Source organism: Ipomoea nil, unplaced genomic scaffold (genome assembly GCF_001879475.1).
Source record: "Ipomoea nil cultivar Tokyo-kokei standard unplaced genomic scaffold, Asagao_1.1 scaffold3162, whole genome shotgun sequence".
Classification (NCBI taxonomy): Eukaryota; Viridiplantae; Streptophyta; class Magnoliopsida; order Solanales; family Convolvulaceae; genus Ipomoea; species Ipomoea nil.
The window spans coordinates 1867639-1884362 of record NW_017619590.1 but is presented as its reverse complement, the minus strand read 5'-3'; the positions used below and the strand labels follow the sequence as shown (position 1 = coordinate 1884362).

At 37.9% G+C, this 16724-nt stretch overlaps 1 protein-coding gene across 1 annotated transcript; it reads left to right on the top strand.

The window, feature by feature from the left end:
- Window positions 1-1143: 1143 nt before the first annotated feature.
- On the top strand, window positions 1144-2052 carry LOC109167450. Its single transcript, XM_019316464.1, has one exon. The coding sequence runs from the start codon at window positions 1144-1146 to the stop codon at window positions 2050-2052; it is 909 nt and encodes a 302-aa protein (XP_019172009.1).
- The last annotated feature ends 14672 nt before the right edge of the window (window positions 2053-16724 follow it).

Genomic DNA, 16724 nt, shown 5'->3' with positions numbered 1-16724 from the left:
CAAAGGCTTATGACCGCATAGAGTGGACTTTTCTACGTAACATGCTCCTAGCATTGGGGTTTGATAGTAGGTGGGTGGACCTTATTATGCTATGTGTTACCACAGTTTCTTATAATGTTTTATTAAATGGCTCTCGTAGTTTGCCAGTTATCTCGACCCGTGGGGTTGTCCAGACTCCTAATTTTGGCAAATATTTGGGTTTTCCCTCCTTGGTGGGGAGATATAGAAAGGCAGCAATCTCATAAATTGAGGATAAAATCAGGTAGAGAATTGGTTCGTGGAATAAGAAATTACTATCACAGGCTGGTAAGGAAGTCTTGTTGAAAAGTGTCTCTCAATCTATGCCTACTTTCTCAATGAGTATTTTTTTACTACCTGTGGCAGTTTGTACAGCTATTGAGCGGACCATGAACCCTTACTGGTGGGGATCTGGAACTGATCGTGGCATTCACTGGAAAGCATGGGATAAATTATGCATCCCAATGAAACATGGAGGTTTAGGTTTTAAGGAACTACGTGTTTTTAACCTAGCAATGTTGGGTAAACAGGCATCGCTTTTCCTTACTAAACCTGATTCCCTGGTCTCAAGAGTGTATAAAGCCAGATACTAACCCATGGGAACTTTTTTTAATGCATGCTTATGAAATAACCCCAGTTTCAGTTGGCGCAGTATTATGGCAGTACAAGAGATGGTTTGTGGTGGAGTCAAACGAAGAATTGGGAATAGGGAATCTACTCTCATTTGGGACCACCCATGGCTCCAAGATGAGCAGGATCCAATGATACACACTGAAAGACCATCCCAATTGGCTAACGTGACTGTGATGGGATTGATGGACCAGGAAACTGGGACCTGGGACCAAGATATTCTGGCTGATATTTTAATCCCCATTGATGTAGCTCGTATTTTAAAAATACCAGTATCACCAGACTACGAGGATACTTGGTACTGACATGGAGATCTAAAGGGTAGCTACACAGTTAAAAGTGGCTACAGGCGCATTGTTGGGAATTATGTTGATACGACAGGCAATTTTGATAAATGGCTCAGCCTAAGGAGGCTCAAGATCCCCCAAATGGAAAACCTTATTGTGGAGAGCTTTGAATGATATCCTCCCCACCACAAAAAATTTGATTATAAAGATGGTGGAAATTGATCATACTTGTGCCATGTGTGGGATCATGAATGAAGACACTATGCATTCTCTAGTCATGTGTGATTATGCCAATTCTATTTGGACTCAATCCCACCTTCCAATCCCCTTAAATGTGACAAATATTTTTCATGCTTGGTTTAGTGATCTCTTGAATAGCCTAGACACTAATGGGATTATCTATGCAGCTGCAATCTTATATTATATTTGGAAGGCAAGAAACGGAGCGGTATGGGATGCATGTCTACCACGACGACGGAGGGTTATAGCCGCCGAAGCCATAGCAGTCATGCATGCATGGCGTCAGGTACACCCTGACCGAGGCCATTATATTGCAGACGAGACTCCTGTACACCTGGAAGCTACAGCCACATTGTCGCCGCAAAATACTGCTGCCGCACACACGGCCGCATTGCTGGAGCTCTCGGCCGTAGCTGCTACAGGACGGAGACGATGCTTGCTCGACGCTGGGTATTGGCACGAGACAGGCAAGGCTACCATTGGGGCGATTATTCTCAGCGAGGATGGGAGGTATGTCTCGGCTTTCAATGCTCCCTTACCGGATTGCTCATCTCCACTTATGACCGAGGCATTTGCATGCAATGAAGTTTTGTCGTGGTTATGGGACCGTGGAGTACGATCTATAGAGCTATTCACGGATTGTTTAACACTACAACAGTACCTATCATCTGCAACTACTCTATTCCGATCATATATCGGTTATGCTTTTGATACCTGCAGAACTCGAATTGCTTCCTTTGAGTATTGTTTAGTCAGTTTTATTCCTAGATCAGATAATTACCTAGCTTATAGCTTAGCTTCTACTGCTTTTACTCAGACTTCTGTTATGTACTGGGACTCTGTCGCACCAAACTCTATTTCATCACATTTTGAATAAATGCCGAAAAAAAAAACATGCGAGTGATGATTTTTAAATAAGTAATTATACACACCCCTCATATATTTCCTCTCAAATCTCTTCATCGTGATGTAACATTATCTAATTGGATAGCCAAATTTATTTTTAGTTAGTGGTAGAGTCAGACAATTCATAACACTTACAAGTAAATGGAAGCTACATCAAGAGGGAAAACATATTTTCATTTTAAATTTATTTAAAAAAGTTTTTAAGGAAAACAGTAAAATAAATTACTCTATATATCACAACTCTGATATCGATCTTACCTATTAAAAAAAACACCCTAAGATTCTCAAGAATGTTAGGTTTGCAAGTGTGAATCTATACCAAACACCCAGGCCAGATGCTTGATTTTATTTTTTTTTTTTTCTAATTTTCAACCTAAAACTAGTCTCATAATTTTTTTTTTATTCCTTTTTATCCATATAAATCATTGTTTCTTGAAGGTATTGGAGCAAGAAAAGCTATTACGGAGTAAATGAAATAAGCATAATATATGTGAAAAAGAAATTAAAACTAGAATAATGGCTGATTTCCACCAGAATATTACTTTAGCATAATTAGCAATTTTAGCACATCATATATTACTTTATTAAAAAAAATAAATACTACTTAATAGTAAGATCAATTATCATCATGCAAAGAGTCATGCCAATCCACTTGGTCATTATATTGAATTTATAAAAAGAATTGTTAATTGCAATTTTAATTTATGCATATTACGTTTTTTCGCTTTTAATAAAATTTAAAATTCATCATATTTTATTATGAGTATTGTATCAATAAGGTGAATTTAGGAGAGATGTGTAGAGTTGTTTTTGTTTCAATTTGATCTCTTCACTAAAAGTGACAACAGTTTAATAGTTTTTTTTTTTTTTTTGGTGGTGGGGTGGGGGGAGGAGGCAGGGGGTGCAAATCAAGTTGTGTCAAGTCAAGAGGGGTGTGTACTTTAGTTTTTGTTTTTCGTTTTTTTTTGAAATTCTATTTACTCTGTTACAACTTACAATGCAGTATCTGTTCAACTACTTTCTTAATACTGCCTCCACTAAGACTGCCTCCACTAAGACTTGAACCCATTACCTCCCATATGGGAGAGCAACTTAATTCCACTAGACGACAAGGTCCTTGGCCGTCGTTTCTGTTTAATTTCGAACAAAAGTGACCAAATGTGTCATCAAGATATCAGTTGAAGTGGGCAGATTCCTTGTGCGCACCGGCATTTGGCCCTGTACGCTAAACTATTGAGTCACCGTGATTTACATCCTCCTAAATGCTCTGTCGGGTCGGGGTGTGTGGAACCCTTAGATTGGGGATTCAACCTTTTGGGAGAAGATATCAGTTCAAGTTACATTAGATAACTCTAATAATGCAAGTATCGGAATGTTAGTAAATTTTACAATGATGTGTGCTTTCTAAAGTTATATTTTTTGCTTTTATAAAAGGTACATAAGGGAAAATATATTTTACAAACATAAAGTACATTTCGATCATAATGTATACAGTATATTAAATTAAATAATATAAGATTTTTGAGAATGTTAAATTTAATTAAAAATATGTCTACTTAAATCCAACGTCACGTGAAAATAATTAATATTAGTTAAAATGACATAAATTAAATAAGAATCTAACCAATAATACTTGGTGCATTATAACACACAACATTTAAACAATGAATCGAACATTTAGAAACTCTCCGATCCATTCTCAACTTGATTTAATGGATTAAGCTTTAAGCCTAAGAAAATCTATGGCGATGGAATAAAAATATGCCAATAGTTTGGTGCAAAAAAATATGGAACAAGTGCCTAAACTAGTCACGGTGATGTTGTACAATATTTACATTATTGATGCACACAAACACCTTTGCCAAAAATATATATTTGGGTCCCAAAAGGGGTGTTATGTGTGTGAAACATGATTCTCGTACCAAAAGATTATGAATTTGATTTTTGTCAACAATCTCTCAATTGATTACATGATTCTTGTAACGTTCTTTTTAAAATGTTATATATATTTTTAGTTGGTTCTCCTATAATGAGAAATTTCATTAAATAGTGTAAGAATTTTGAGAATGTTAAATTTTAAAATACGCCAGTCTATATCAAATGTACATGAAAAGAATAAATTTTAATTAAAATGACATAAACAATAATCTAAGGAATGTTTTTCCTTTAAAAAAGAAGGATTCTAACTAATGCTTGGAGCGTCATAATACACAACATTTAAATATAGAATCCAACATTCAGAAACTCTCCATTCTCCACTTGAATTAATGGATTTAAGCCTAACAGGTAACAGTATCCATATTATATTGATGGAATTGAATGAGAATATGCCAATAGTTTGGTGCAAAAGATTTGGAACAAGATGCCTAAACCATTAATGTGGATATTGTACAATATTCACATAGATGCACACTAATACTTCTTCAAAAATATATGTCTATAACGAAAATCGAAACGATGCCAATTGCACCTGAGTACAATCAAAGTAAATGCAAAAAGTTTTAGTGTTGTCTCAAAAGTGGTGACTGAGTGGGCCGGGCATGATTTTTGTACTAAAAGGTTACGAACTCAATTATTTTCAACACTCTTTCAATTGAGCATGTCGCATATGGTTTTCCTAGTGCAGTTTACTTTTATCGCATGTTTGTGTTTAAAACTATCCCTCTAGACATTGGTCCATGTTGCATGTTTGACCACAAGCCTCCAATGCCTTATCTACTAGATGCTCATTTACTGTAAGAAATAACTTCATGTCCCTTTCACTGTGAATTAGGCAAACAAAATATTAACTCGTGCTTAAACAACTCATTTACTATAATTAGAAACCATACACTGGACCTACCCAAAATCCCGTATTCTTAGCAAGGCTTCTCAATAAATCGCAATAGATACTAAAACGTGCTTTTTAATCAAAACTTATCAAATAAATGCTTCTCGTCCAAATGGCTAAGGATTAAAAAAAGTGGGGTGTTACAGTGATACTCCGGGTATTCCTGTTAATATTAGATTGATACATTAAATCCTCCGGAATAGTTTACTATTATTATTTCATGGCCCTCTCCTTTACTCCTAAACTATATATTAATAACTAATTTCCTAATTACTAAACCAATATATATATATATATATATATATATATATTCCTACAGATATGATTACGCACATATGCACATTGATTCCCTAGACAACTAACATACATACTTACATAGATACATGTTACAGATGGGTATAAACATATCTTCCCTAAATATTTATTATCCGTACAGACACTACTAATCCTAAAAAATACATATGTACCCTAACAATGGTAATCCTATATGTATCTTGGCGAGCTGTCGTAGGCTCCCAAATTAAAACCTTACAAACGTAGTAGCGGGAATAAGGGTCGATCCCACGAGGAGTAACTAGTTTAATGTATGTGTTCAAATTAAAAGAAAAGAGGTTTGGTAAGAAAGTGATAATCAAAGTAAATAAACAAATAAAGCAATGAAAACAATATATTGAAAACACTTATAATAGAAAACCTTGGTTAGTAAAAATCCACCAACGAAATTTAACACTGATCATTGATTCAAAAAGTAATTAATATGCATTTGAATATTTGTCGTGAAATTATTTCATTTCCGGTTTCCCTTAGTTGTAAGTAACTAAAGCACACGCGGTTTAATTACCCCTAACTACTAAATAATCTAAGACAAGCGCTATAGATTTAATTTAATAGTAGCAATAGGAACTAGGAAAACCGACAAACTAAATAACACAAGCACAAGCGGTTACATTTAATTTAGGAAAATATTCTACCTGAGAACAATTATCACTAAACCGTCAATAATTAACCTCAGTTGCTACTGAATATTAGAATAATTTGTAGCACAACATTAACTAATATAGCAAATAATTATATCAAATAAATAAATAACTAGTAGGCCTCCTAACAATTAAATGATACAACTATTCAAATAATTTAGAAGAATATTTAATACTTTCAAATGCATAAAAATTATTTAATAAAAATAAATAAATAATCTCACAGCATAATGAATTCCGAGGCTTCAATTTACTAAACCAAGCTAAAAAAATTAGCCACAAAAGGACACTGATAACAACTTTAAAGAATAATCTAAAGGGGGAAATAATGAACATTTTACCATAAAAAACTTCTAGTATTAATATGCTTCTCCAAGTAAACACAAATCCATCAGCACCGTCCATCTCCTCCTTTTGCGCTATTTGAAGAACTCTCCGCTGCTGCTCGCGCAAGAATCAGTCGACGAAGTCCTTTTCCGCTGCTTTGCTGCACATTCGGCATGAATTGAAGACAAGAAGCAATGTTTCAATTTGTTTTTTTTTTTTTTCCTATGAATTGGACAAACTTAAAATAATACTTAATTTATTTGTAGATTTATAATTAATATATATATATATATATATATATATATATATATATATATACACTAGTACAGTACGTAATATATATATTAGTATGTATTCTATATATTATATATTATATATATATTTAGTACTATATTTAGCTCATTAATTAATTATTAAACTATAAAAAGAATTAATTATTAAATAATATTAAATAATTAATACAAAAATATTATAAAGATGTATCTAAAATATGAGTGTAAAATATGTCTATCATATCCATATGTCTACACTTAGCATATCCTAAATCCTGAAATATATTCCATACAATTATATATATATATATATATATATATATATATATATATATATATATATATATATATATATATATATGGAAGGGTTCAGGTGCGGTTATAGCTTCCCGTGCGGTTGTGCGGTTAGATCTGAGCCGTTGATCAAATCTAGATCAACGGCTCAAATCAATGAAAATTTAAAAAAAAAAAAAAAAAAAAAAAAAAAAAAAAAAAAAAAAACGCGTGTCTGGAAGTAAGAAGCATAAGCTAAAAATGACGCACCTTAAGAGATAAAAACCGCACCTTAAGTGTTAGATCTTAAGCACAAACTCATGCACATTAAATTCAAAATCCACGCACTTTAAGTATTAACTCACAAATCTTAAGTTTCAACAACTACTGACGTTAACCTCACACACATTAAGCACAAACTCTACGCACATTAAGCACAAACCCTACGCACATTAAGCACAAACTCTACTCACATTAAGTACAAATCTCACGCACCTTAAGCACAAAATCTCACACTTTAAGTTTTAACAACTACTCACATTAAGCACAACCTCACGCACATTAAGCACAAGACTCACGCACCTTACGCACAAGACTCACGCATCTTATATACAAAACTCACGCACATTAATCACGGAACCGCTCACCTTAATTTTGACCTAGATGCAAAAATTACAAAATTGCCACCGCATTTTTTTTAAAAAAATTTTGGTAATCCTAGACGTCGATTTAAGCGAGATGGATGGCCCAAATTAAACCGCACAATCGCACCTGCGCACCCTAACCGCATCAGAACCTAATTTTATATATATATATATATATATATATATATATATATATATATATATATATATATATATATATATATATATATATATATATATATAGGGATGCACTCAGGTGCGAATAAGTGCTCAGGAGGGAAATGCGAACGAATCAGCGCGCGACACGTGTCCAGATCTAATAACTTAAAAAAAAATTGCAGTGGCATTTTCGTAAATAATTGAACATCGAAGTGCAAGTAAAATCACATACAAGTGCACCTACTTTCACCTATAAGTGCATGTAATTTTGCCTTGTTAGCATTCACTTTCCGCAAACATTCATGCACCTGGGTGTGCTTATAACTATATGTGCAACTATTTATAACTATAGGTGCAACTACTTATAACTATAGGTGCACCTACTTTCACCTATAAGTGCATGTAATTTTGCATTGTTAGCATTCACTTTCCGCAAACATTCATGCACCTGGGTGTGCTTATAACTATGTGTGCAACTATTTATAACTATAGGTGCAACTACTTATAACTATAGGTGCACCTACTTTCACCTATAAGTGCATATAATTTTGCCTCGTTAACATTCATTGATCTGAGTTCAGCGGGTAGTAATACCCCTGAAAACCACTCGCAAACATTCATACACCTAGGTGCAACTACTTATAACTATGTGTGCAACTACTTAGAACTATAGGTGCAACTACTTAAAACTATAAGTGCAACTAAGTATTGATGCTCAGTGTAAATTTTTACTTGCACCTATAATACATTTTACATGCACTTGTAATACATTTTACTTGCACTTCGATGTTCAATTATTTACGAAAATGCCACCGCATTTTTTAAAAAAATCAGTGTTTCTCATCCATTAGATCTGGACACGTGGACGAACAGAATTCATTCCTATTTCGCGCCTGGGCGAAGCATTCGCACCTGAGTGCGATTCTATATATATATATATATATATATATATATATATATATATATATATATATATATATATATATATATATATATATATATATATATATATATCCTGAGATAACCTTAATTCTATATTTTTCCTCCTCGAATAATCTCTCTGTTGCCACTCATATCTCCCCTAAATAATTAAAAACTTTAGCTTCATCATCGGGTCATCAATTGATTCAAGAACTAGCATTCAAGGATCTTCAATTCTAAGTTATTTGGGTATAATAGATTTCTGGGCTTCTAGAGGCAAGATTTATGTCCACCTAAAATTAATTTACTGCAAAGTAAAATCGATTTCTCCTAAGTGCTTATGTGTTCAAATTCTGTCAAGATTTCTCAAAAATAAATCTTTTAGTATTTATGAACATAGGTTATTCTACTTGTAATTATTAAAGAACATTCGTATGTGAATTGCATGTTCAAATTGTAGGTGGGGGTTTATATTTTATGTATTGTGTGTCAAATCAGATAGTTCGCATGTTTGTGTTGAAATGCATATTTACATCCTTTCATATATATAAAGCAATTTAGACAAAACTACATGTCATAAAGCATCCCACTATGCATATACACAATGCTATTAATTGCAAGCAATCTGTAGGCACATGCCAATACTTGCATACTTAGTATGACATGAACAAACCCGTATAACACCTCGTGTATTTATGGCATAAGAATTAAACTTGAAATGTTCGTTTATGAATTTTGGTGAAATATTTCGTATGTGCTAAACTTTGGTATTTCATATTTATGTGACTACTTGTTATGTGATTATTCGTTATCGTAAAATCTGTGGTGTGCGATATGAAGATTTTGATTCTATTGTCTTCCCAAAGTTTATTTACCCCCTAAGGAAACAAAAACCTTTTTCCTAAATCGCTTATGTAAAAGTCTTTTTCACCAAAAATCGATTCTTGTTATTTTAAGTAACTGCTATATGACTTATGACCTTCCGGAATATATACGACAATTATTTGGTTATGCCACAATGTTTAGTACCTGAACCTATTTGTTGAATATGCACTAGTTTAACATGTTGAATAGTACGCATATGTGTTATGTGATCCCATATGACTAGTTATTATTTAGGACTCGAAACATGTTCACATGCCTTCATGCTTTATGCCTATAGACTTAGGAAGTTGTATATTTAGCATAATTTTGGTTGCATACATAGGTGTACCAATTTGCAGGTTTTGCATATAACATGATAGTTAATCATGAAAGATTATCACATATAATAGGCGTGTTAATATTATTTGGTGCATTATGTCTTAGTACAACGATTAGGAATAAATCCTGTACATGTGGTATTTGGCTCATGACATGCTAAATTGTACATTAAATATTTATATCCAATCATGGTTCGCCTGTGTTGATATATGTGCATATGGTATGGCTATTCAAATTGGCACACGTGTGGTATTAGTCCCTTATCTAGGCACGTAAATAAACGTATTTAATTGTATGTTCGGTGCATCTTATGACCCTACATGTTTAAATCATTGGAAATTATTTAAATGTGTTGGAATAACACCCAAATAAGTGTGGATTATTTCCATCCACAATAAATTGTGGAGTGAGGTTTAACTCCTACAAATGAGGTCCTCTCCACCACTCTCCTATTTTAGTGGAAATTGAATGGCTAAGAGAGGAGGAGCAGGTAATTCTATAGCTATAAATACCCTGCTCCTCCTGAGCTCTAAACGCTCAATACATTCTTCTCTTCTTCTCTTCTGCAATCCTGAGCTTCGGTGTTAACTGGTCGAAAGCAACCGGTAAGACTGTTACCGTCTCCGGGCAATATTTGTTTTTAAGGTAGTGTCTTGCGCACGTCACCGATTGATTCAGGATTTCTTCTATACTCAGCCTATATAAACAGTAGCCTAGATCTGTTAATAAGTGTTATAATGTATAGTTTTATATTTCTTTATTTATGTGGTTTAGTTTGTGTTGACCTGAGCTCTCTATTAGTTAGGAGAGTTTCAGGTCAACTTAGCTTTTATCTAATTGTATTCGCGTTCAGTTACAACTAATCAAAGAATTGAATTCTCATTTGGTATCAGATAGGATAGATCCTCTTTCTCTCTCCACCTCAAACAACCACCGTCCGATCACTATGTCTTCAAACTCCTCGGAAAGAACCGTCACTGCCGGTGGTTCCCCGTCGCCGGCGACCGGCGTTTCCCTCGCCGGAGCTCATCATCACGTCTCCATGAAGCTCAACAGCCGGAATTTCCTCTTCTGGCGTACTCAGCTTGTCCCCTTCCTCCGTGGGCAAGATTTACTGGGCTATGTAGACGGCTCGACGCCGTGTCCTTCCCCAACGATCGCGGCTGCCGCCTCCGGCGAGTCCGGCTCCGGTGCGACGACGACTGCAGTCGTTCCCAACCCCGCGTATAAGGCCTAGGTCTTGCAAGACCAGTCCATTCTATCCATGCTGATCTCCTCCATATCCGACGAGGTTCTTCACTTGGCGGTTGGACGGGAGACAGCGGCGGCGGTATGGCAGTCGATCACCTCGTCGCTTGGGTCATCCACCGAAGCTCGTTGTCTCAGCCTCTTAGGCCAATTCCAGACGCTGAGACAAGGGAACCAGTCGACGGCCGAGTATCTGGGACGCGCGGAGGTTCTCGTCGAAGCATTGGCGCAAGCCGGACGGCCTCTATCATCCACCGAGCAGAACCTCTATGTTTTGCGTGGTTTATGTCAGGACCTGAGAGTGTTGGCAGCTTCTCTTACCGCCACCAACAAAGCTGTTTCTCTCCCGCAATTGGCCAATTTTTTGACTGCGCAGGAATTCATCATCTCCGATGATTATTCGATAGGGGGCGACGGCAGCAGTGGTCACCTTCCGGCGGCCTTATATGCCGGGCGTGGTCGCGGATCCAGCGGAGACGGCGGACGGACCTCGGGCCAACAGTGGCGTGGTGGAGGTGGCCGGAACAATCGTGGTCGAGGTGGCCGGAATGGTCGTGGTGTTCCACGATGCCAGATCTGCCGCGCTCAAGGCCACACGGCGGTGTACTGCTACAAGCGGTATACGACACAACCGCCGGCCGAAGCTCACGTTGCAACCACCGGTGAGATTCCGGCGACCCCCTCGGGTACGTCAGCAGACGGATGGTACCCCGACACCGGCGCCACCGCACATACCACGCCGGACGCGAGCATGATGTCCCGGTCGGATGAGTACAACGGCCCCGATGTGTTACGAGTCGGGAACGGCGCAGGTTTGGCTATCACCCGTGTCGGTCATGCATCGATCCCGACCGTGTCGAAACGTTTAAGTCTATCTAATGTGTTACATGTTCCGCGTCTGTCGGTCCCTTTACTTTCCGTACAAAAATTTACAAAAGACAATGGTTTTTATTTTGAATTTCATAATGATTGTTTTATTGTGAAGGATTCCAACACCAGGGACATTCTGCTTAAGGGACCAACTTCCGGGGGATTATACAAGCTTCCGTTGTCAAACACTCAGTTTGCGTTCGTCAGTTCCCGGGCCACACAAGACGTTTGGCACCGCAGGCTAGGTCACCCGCATGGGGTTGTTCAGAAACACATCCTAAAAGACTGTCCAGTTTCATCAAATAAGTCAAAATCCTCGGAGTCGTGTACGGCTTGTCATCTCGGCAAGTCGTCCCGTTTTAAGTTAGATAGAAATCATAAATCTAGCACGAATGTTTTAGATTTAATTTTTACTGATGTATGGGGCCCGACTCCAGTAGTCTCTTCTAGTGGTAATCGATACTTTTTACTGTTTGTAGAAGATTACTCCCGGTACTGTTGGTTTTATCCGTTATGGGTAAAATTTGATGTTTATAAAACGTTTGAATTGTTTCGGGTGTTGGTAGAGCGACAATTCCCGCGCTCTATCAAATGTGTCCAATCGGATTTAGGGGGTGAATTCAGAAAACTACAAACAACATTCCAAACTCTGGGTATCCAGCATCGGCAGTCATGTGCATACACACATGAACAAAACGGGCGAGTTGAGCGCCGTAATAGGCACATTGTCGAAACGGGCCTTGCTCTACTCGCTGAAGGCTCAGTACCACTTGATTATTGGGACTTTGCCTTCGAAACTGCCACATGCCTAATAAACTACCTCCCTACTCCTGTGTTAAATTTTGATAGTCCCACTCTCGCCTACACAAAGCGTCTCCTCCATACACGTTTCTTCGAATTTTCGGGTGCCTGTGCTATCCCTACCTTAGGCCATATAATCGGCACAAGGTGGAATACCGCTCAGCACCCTGTGTCTTCCTTGGCTACCCCCCGTCTTTTAGGGGATATAGGTGCATGGACCGTACAACTGGGAAAGTTTATATCTGTCGCCACGTTCGGTTTGACGAGACGGTGTTCCCGTTTAAAACTAGATCATCCGTCTCGTCTACACCGCCTGCCTCGTTGCCGTGGGCATTCGGGCCAATAGTCCCACGACTTGCCCCGATAGCTCCGACAACCAGCATCATTCCGGTGCAAGAGGATGAACCCGTGCCCTTAGCATGTGAACCCGCGCCTCAAGCTGTCACGGCACCACCTCGTGCCAGGACAAAACGACGTCGTGTCGAGCCCCAAGATCGTGGTCATGTGATGCGTCTTCGGCATCAGACTCGGGGCACGGATGAGCAATTTCAGGCTTTACATATAACAACTGATCCTACTTGCTATTCCCAGGCTGTAGGACATCCACAGTGGCGAGAAGCCATGGACCAGGAGTTCAATGCGCTACTTCACAACAGCACTTGGCGATTGGTTGCTCCAGAACCCCACATGAATATTATTGGCTACAAATGGGTGTTTCGCACCAAACGCACAACTGATGGTGCAGTTGAGCGCTATAAAGCTCGTCTGGTAGCCAAGGGGTTCAACCAGGTAGCAGGCGAGGACTTCTTCGACACCTACAGCCCGGTAGTCAAGCCGACCACTGTTCGGCTGCTCTTTGCTCTTGCTGTCTCATCTGACTGGACGATGCGCCAGTTAGACGTACATAATGCCTTCCTAAATGGGCATTTAGCCGAGACTGTGTACATGAAGCAGCCACCTGGTTACGAAGATCCAGTGCACCCGAATCACGTATGCCATCTGCAGCGTTCACTATACGGCTTGAAGCAGGCCCCTCGGGCTTGGTTCAAGAGGCTACATGACTTCTTACTCCTTGCAGGGTTTGTCGCATCAATGACAGACGTCTCTTTATTCCATTACACGTTAGGCACGTCTCGGGTGTTCTTGCTAGTCTATGTTGATGACATCATCATGATGGGGAATGATGCTCAGTTAGTCAACACCTTGCTACAACGTCTAGCATCTACCTTCAAGATCCGAGACTTGGGCAAACCGGGCTTCTTTTTGGGAATCGAGACCATATCGACAACTACAGGGTTCATTCTCTCTCAACGGCGATACATGACGGACCTCTTGAGCCGTGCTGGCATGCTTGACTGCAAGTCTCTTACCACACCGGCGTCAGTCACTACATCAGCCGTTCCTACAGCAAATCCCTATGATAACCCGACACACTATCGGCGGATTGTCGGGGCACTACAGTACTTGACGATCACACGACTGGACCTGTCCTATGCGGTGAACCGACTGTGTCAGTTCATGCACTCACCGACCGATGATCATTGGGCCATGGCTAAACGAGTGTTTCGCTACATAAAGGGAACTATCAGTTACGGCTTGCGTATCACTTCGTCCACATCGACAGCCATACATGTTTTCTCAGACTCTGACTGGGCAGGTTGCCCGATTGACAGGAAGAGCACCAGTGGCTATGCAGTGTTTCTTGGTTCTAATCTGATATCATGGTTATCCAGAAAACAACGAACAGTAGCTCGGTCATCCACAGAAGCTGAGTACAAGGCTCTAGCGGACGTTTCGGCAGAGGTTACTTGGGTTGTGTCACTGCTTCGTGAACTAGGTCTCCACTCCTCCGAGCCAGCTACTCTTTGTTGCGACAACCTCGGCGCCACCTACCTGTGTGCCAATCCCGTGTTCCATGCAAGGACAAAACACGTCGAGATTGATTACCACTTTGTTCGAGATAAGGTGGCCTCTGGAGACTTCGTCGTCAACTTTGTGTCTACGAAGGATCAGCTTGCGGACATCTTGACTAAACCACTGACAGGACCCAGGTTCACACTTCTTCGAGACAAGCTCAATGTTGTCTCGCACCACCCTTGAGCTTGAGGGGGTGTGTTAATAAATGTTATAATGTATAGTTTTATATTTCTTTATTTATGTGGTTTAGTTTGTGTTGACCTGAGCTCTCTATTAGTTAGGAGAGTTTCACGTCAACTTAGCTTTTATCTAATTGTATTCGCGTTCAGTTACAACTAATCAAAGAATTGAACTCTCATTAGATCGACGACATATTCTGACCAATTTTCCAACAGTTAAAAGCAAATATGTGTGCTTAAGTTATCATGTCGACCTTCGGATCTAAACCTCCTCTGACCTCGCCAAGCTCGAACCTCTCACCGGTCTGAACTACCACCGGTAGGCGATTAAGATGATGATCCACTTCAAGTCTGTCGAACTCTGAGCTAAGTATTATTTCTTTAATACATGTGCATGTGTTAATTCTTTTAATGGGTTTTAGAAATATTTTCATGCGTCATCACCACATTATATTTCATCTTTTGGTTCGTTCTCTTCAGTGTGCACAACATGAGGATTGACATAACTAAGAGATAATTAGCTACATGCTTTTCAGCACACAAAATTATTAATATTCTGTATATATTATGACTTAGTCATTATTAAATCTTGTGCTCTTGAATTTAAAGTGTAAGCAATTATAGTTATGATGATGATATATCACATAATTATCTTTTATAGCATATTGGTCTTGAAGAATTGAAATAGCAAGATTATTATATTACTTAAACATGCTCTCTCACTCTTAACATCCAAGATATAAATGGTTAATCTTGATGATCAATATCTCATGCATATTGTTATGTCTATGTGTAGGCATGTGTTTCTTGGATTTAGAGTTGTTCGAAAATGTTATTTATGATGTTCTTCACAAAATGAGATCAAAAAGTGATTATGCGTTACATAACTGGGGACCATAAATTTAAGTGATGTATGATTAATTTATTAGTGGGGGCTATTTGTTCCTTCAAATTGAATATGAGATGCATATATAATTATATATCTTTGTCACATGGCTTTAAAGATTTGAATCATGTACTAAAAATTATTTGTATAAAGATATAATAAGTATATATCAAAGTCTTTGGTTGCAATTTGTTTGTAGCATGGAGTTGAAGAGTCATTATTCATGTATACTCTTTGCATAACTCAGTCTTGCCAATGAGATTTGCCTCCTCATATTTTAATATGGCACATGCATACTTATATGATAATAGACTATCATATGCAAATGATTGTCTTGAGCATTAGTAGTCATATATTATTGGCATTGACCATGTCCCTTAAAATTATCATAATGACATAATTTAGAAGATGGTTTGCCTATATCTTTGCGTTCAATTGATTATTATCTTTTGAGAGCATGTTAAACGTGAAATATATATTTGTGACAAGCATTTTAGAAATCACCATTCCATATTTTGTATGGTGAGTGCTTTGAATATTATATAGAAAATTAACAGCGGTGTACACAAAGATAAGTGAATTGTTATTATTCACATGTATGAGCTTTATGAATTTGTTGTGTTAGAAGTGATGATTTAACACTACTGCTAAGTGATTAAATCATCAATATGATATAAAGCCTATAAATTGTGTACTTATGCACATGTCAATTTACAACATTATGTGTTATTATTGTGGATATGTTACAAACATTGCACTATTTGATGAGATACATACTATATTACAGTCACATAATCTTAAATATTTAAATTGTGTACTGAGTTTAATTTCAAAGGCTTTACTCACATTTATGGTGGTAGCATGGAAAAGTCATTGTTCATGAATACTCTGTCTAGGAAGATGGTTTTTAAGAAAACTTCGGTTTCACCACTCGACCTGGGAGTTTTAAGAAGTAGGGTGTTGATCATGCCGGCTAGTTAGAGCGCCACTTGATCTTCACCTGAAATGAGGTTGACTCTCATATGTTGTTAATCAAAGCCTTGCAATAGAAATTGTTGAAGTACTGCAATAGTAATATTGATCTGCATCCTATGAATGCTTTATACGAGTTTTAATTTTCTTAAGGGAATGGAAAA